Source organism: Acanthisitta chloris, unplaced genomic scaffold, assembly GCF_000695815.1.
Source record: "Acanthisitta chloris isolate BGI_N310 unplaced genomic scaffold, ASM69581v1 scaffold40998, whole genome shotgun sequence".
NCBI classification, from domain to species: domain Eukaryota; kingdom Metazoa; phylum Chordata; class Aves; order Passeriformes; family Acanthisittidae; genus Acanthisitta; species Acanthisitta chloris.
This window is the reverse complement of record NW_008686074.1, coordinates 1,684-5,381: the sequence shown is the minus strand read 5'-3', so window position 1 is coordinate 5,381 and position 3,698 is coordinate 1,684. Positions and strand designations below refer to the sequence as shown.

General features: G+C 53.4%; 1 protein-coding gene across 1 annotated transcript; it reads left to right on the top strand.

Annotated features, from left to right (window-relative positions):
* Positions 1–7: 7 nt before the first annotated feature.
* On the top strand, positions 8–1,114 carry KLHL11 (kelch-like family member 11; the record flags this gene model as incomplete). The annotated part of the gene is made up of 1 exon (XM_009079976.1): positions 8–1,114. A coding segment is annotated over one exon (1,107 nt), but the record flags the coding sequence as incomplete, so codon positions are not given.
* Positions 1,115–3,698: the final 2,584 nt, after the last annotated feature.

Below are 3,698 nucleotides of genomic sequence, written 5' to 3'. Positions count from 1 at the left end.
CCCCACGTGCCCCCCGGCGCTGCTGCCGCGCTTCGGGCAGAACATGGATGTCATCATGGTGATCGGAGGCGTCTCCGAGGGCGGTGACTACCTGAGCGAGTGCGTGGGCTACTTCATCGACGAGGACAGGTGGGTGAACCTGCCCCACATCCACAACCACCTGGACGGGCACGCTGTAGCCGTCACCGAGTCGTACGTGTACGTGGCCGGCTCCATGGAACCAGGGTTTGCCAAGACCATGGAGAGGTACAATCCCAACAGGAATATCTGGGAGCAGGTGTCAAACCTGATCACCAGGAAACACTCCTTCGGCCTCACGGAGGTGAAAGGCAACTTGTACAGCATCGGTGGGCACGGCAACTTCAGCCCCGGCTTTAAGGATGTGGCTGTTTACAACCCTGAGGAGGACAAGTGGCTGAACCTGGAGTCGGCGCCGAAGATCCTGCGGGACGTGAAGGCCGTGTCGGTGGAGGACAGGTTCGTGTACGTGGCCGCTCGCACGCCCGTGGACAGTGACAGCGAGGACGGGCTCCGGGCCGTCATCACCAGGTACGACACCGAGACCAGGCAGTGGCAGGACGTGGAGTCTCTGCCCCTTGTCGACAACTACTGCTCCTTCCAGATGTCTGTGGCCAACACCAACTTCTACCACACGGCCTCGTGCTGCCCCAAGAGTTACCCCATCGACAACGAGGAGGCCAAGGTGAAGATCTCTGCCCAGGCCTCGGATGAGATCCTGGAGAGTTTGCCCCCCGAGGTGCTCAGCATCGAGGGAGCAGCGATTTGCTACTACAGGGACGATGTGTTCATCATCGGGGGGTGGAAGAACAGCGACGACATCGACAAGCAGTACCGCAAGGAGGCCTATCGCTACTGCGCTGAGCGCAAGCGCTGGATGCTGCTGCCGCCCATGCCGCAGCCGCGCTGCAGGGCCACGGCCTGCCACGTCAGGATCCCCTTCAGGTGCCTGCAGGGAACACAGAGGTACCCCATGCCGCAGAACCTCATGTGGCAGAAGGATAGGATCAGGCAGATGCAGGAGAGGCAGATGCAGGAGATGCACCGACACTCGCTGAGCTTACGGAGAATGCCGCGCTCCCAGATCGAGTGCTAGTGCTGGGGTGTCCCTCTGAGGAGCACGGGGCATCCCCTGCCGAGCCCTTTGGTTAGGCTTGGTGTGTCTTTATAAGACATGAGGGTCTGGATTGGGTGTGATGCAGAAAACCAGCGTCGTCCATGTACTAAATTCAGCTCAGCAGTGAGGGCAGGTGGGAATCGAGGCCCTCTGTGAGTCCAGCAGTATTCCTTAGCGGTGCCCAGGGAAAGGCTGTAGCCTGTATCGGGCTGTGAAGTGTCTCTGGGAACTGTTACTCTTCTCCTCAGGTCTTTGTTTCCGAGGTTGTCTGCAGAGTTAGTCTCTAACGCATCTACCTTGAAAATCAAAGATCTCTGTCTTAATAATTTAGTGGTTACATTTGTGTGTGCTCCAAAGCACCTGTTTTATTTGCACTTATCTCTTGACATTCCTTTTGATTCTCTCCTCAGTGACTAAACTTCACAGAATTGGTGTTGGTGTACTTGGCTTTCCCGAGCTGGAGGCGAGTGCAATAGTTCTGTATGAAACAAAAGCACAATCTCTATGAAGTTACTTCAGGATGTTTCTATGTGTATTAACTATTTTGTATCTGTGTGTTGTGGAGAGGCTGCAGAGTTTGTTTGCAAGTGGATGATTGGTGAGACACAAGACACTTGTAAAGGAGAGAACTTGAGGCAGTGGATTTTTTTTCAGGTGTATCTGAAGGTTTGAGTCTGTTTTTGACAGCTTTGTGGGAAACTTGGGTCAACAGCCTGAGCCAAGGAGGGAAAACCATTGTGACCTTCTCACACTGCTGTCAGGGTGGATCAGAGAGAGTGGGATTGTGCCATAGGAATAGAGTGAATCCTGAGCTACTCCTAGGTCCTTCCTCGAATGTTACAGGTTTTAGTTCTAGTGGAAAGGGATGGAAGAGCCCCCGGTGTGCCCTGCGTGCCCCTGACAATCAGAGCCCTTAGCCTTCCTGTGCTGTCCCGGGAGCTCTCCCAGCAGCTGTGCTGGATTGCTCCATCCCGACCTGGCACTGTGTCCTCCAGGGGGAGAGTGTTCGGTCTCCAAACACATGAACCTCCCCACTCTCTGGGTTTAAAGACTCTTTGGTGCTCTGAGGTGGTTTTACATCCAAGTGGTTGGCTTCGGGTCGCTCCCTGCTCTGCTCCCACGGAACAGAGCATGGAATATTCCCTTTGGACCATCTTGGTTACTGTTGCACTGAGCACTCCTCCTCCCCAGTCCAAGAAGCCTTTAGTTTGCCAGTGGTTTCAGTGCATCCTTCCTACCTCCTTTTCTCCCCATCCTTCCCTTCTTTTGAATGTTCCAGATTGCCCCATGCAGCCTAACTCAGGATCTTAGGGAAGGGAATGGGAGGAGTAACCTGGGTGTTCCGAGATTTGTGTGGACAAACCCTGTTGGAGAATCTGTTACTGTTCTTGGTTCATTGATGATTTGTTTTGGTGTGGGCAATTTCATTGCAAAGAGCCTGTAAACAGTTTGGGTTTGTTGTGTTTTCCCTTGTTTAGCTTTCTGAGCTGCTCCTTCTCATTTCCATTCCAGCAGGCAGCACAGAGCAGACCTGAAACTTGGGGTAAGTCTTTCCTCCACTCACTGTGTGAGGGTTTCTCTGATGTGTACACCCTTTAGTGCTCCACTTTGCTCTTCACTCGCCACTTTGGTGTCAGTAACTTGTCTGATTGCAAGAGAGTCTCCAGCCTTGGGTAAAAGCACCTTGAAAATCTGAACAGTTTGTGTCAGTTTACTCCTCTGTGGTAACTGTGTTGTGTTTTCTTTGCCTGTTGGATTGTCAGGCAGGTGAAGGTGTGCACTGCTGGCCTCGTGCAGGAGGAGATAGGTGAGTTGAAGGTGATGTTACCAAATAGCTCCTGCAGGGCGGTGGGCAGGGCCCGGGAACTGCTGCAGGTGTGGCTGGAGCAGGAGCAGAATTGCTGCCCCTCAGCAGGTTGCTGATAGAAGTGTGCAAATGCCTCACAGCTTTGGTGCTAAATCCACTGATCCAACAGAGATTTGTAGAGCTGATGTGAAGATACTTTCCCAGACTTTGCACAGAAGCAACCGAGAGAAGTTCATGTCCTCCACCCTGCCAAGCTGCTGGAGGGGTTTAACAAGCACTTGGAGGGTGGTCATAGCTCATAGCACCACAGCTCTGTCCAACCCCTCTTGTCTGTTGTCCAGTACGATTTGCAGGGAGAAACACTAAGGTGATGAGTTCAGTTGGAACAGGAGCTAAGTATTTAATCTGTGGCCGCATGTGGCGTGGAGGCAAGAAGAGACCTTGCAGCCTTGCTGTTTCTAAGCAGAATTGATGTTGCCCTTCCAGGAGCACTTTGGGCTGATGAACAAAGCTGTGTCGATGACCAAACCCACTGCACAGAGGCAATGCCAGCACAGCCCCATCCCTGGACAGGTACCTGTGTGCTGGGTGTGCTGTGCTGCCCCGTGTGCTCCCCCTGCATGGCTCTGCTGGGCCCTGGCAGCAGCACAGCTTGCCCTGAGGTTTGCTCTGCCAATTCTGGGGCAGTTTGAGGGTGTTTTAGCCCTGACTGCAGTGTATACAAGTGGCACTGATGTGGGTTGTGACAGGTCAAAT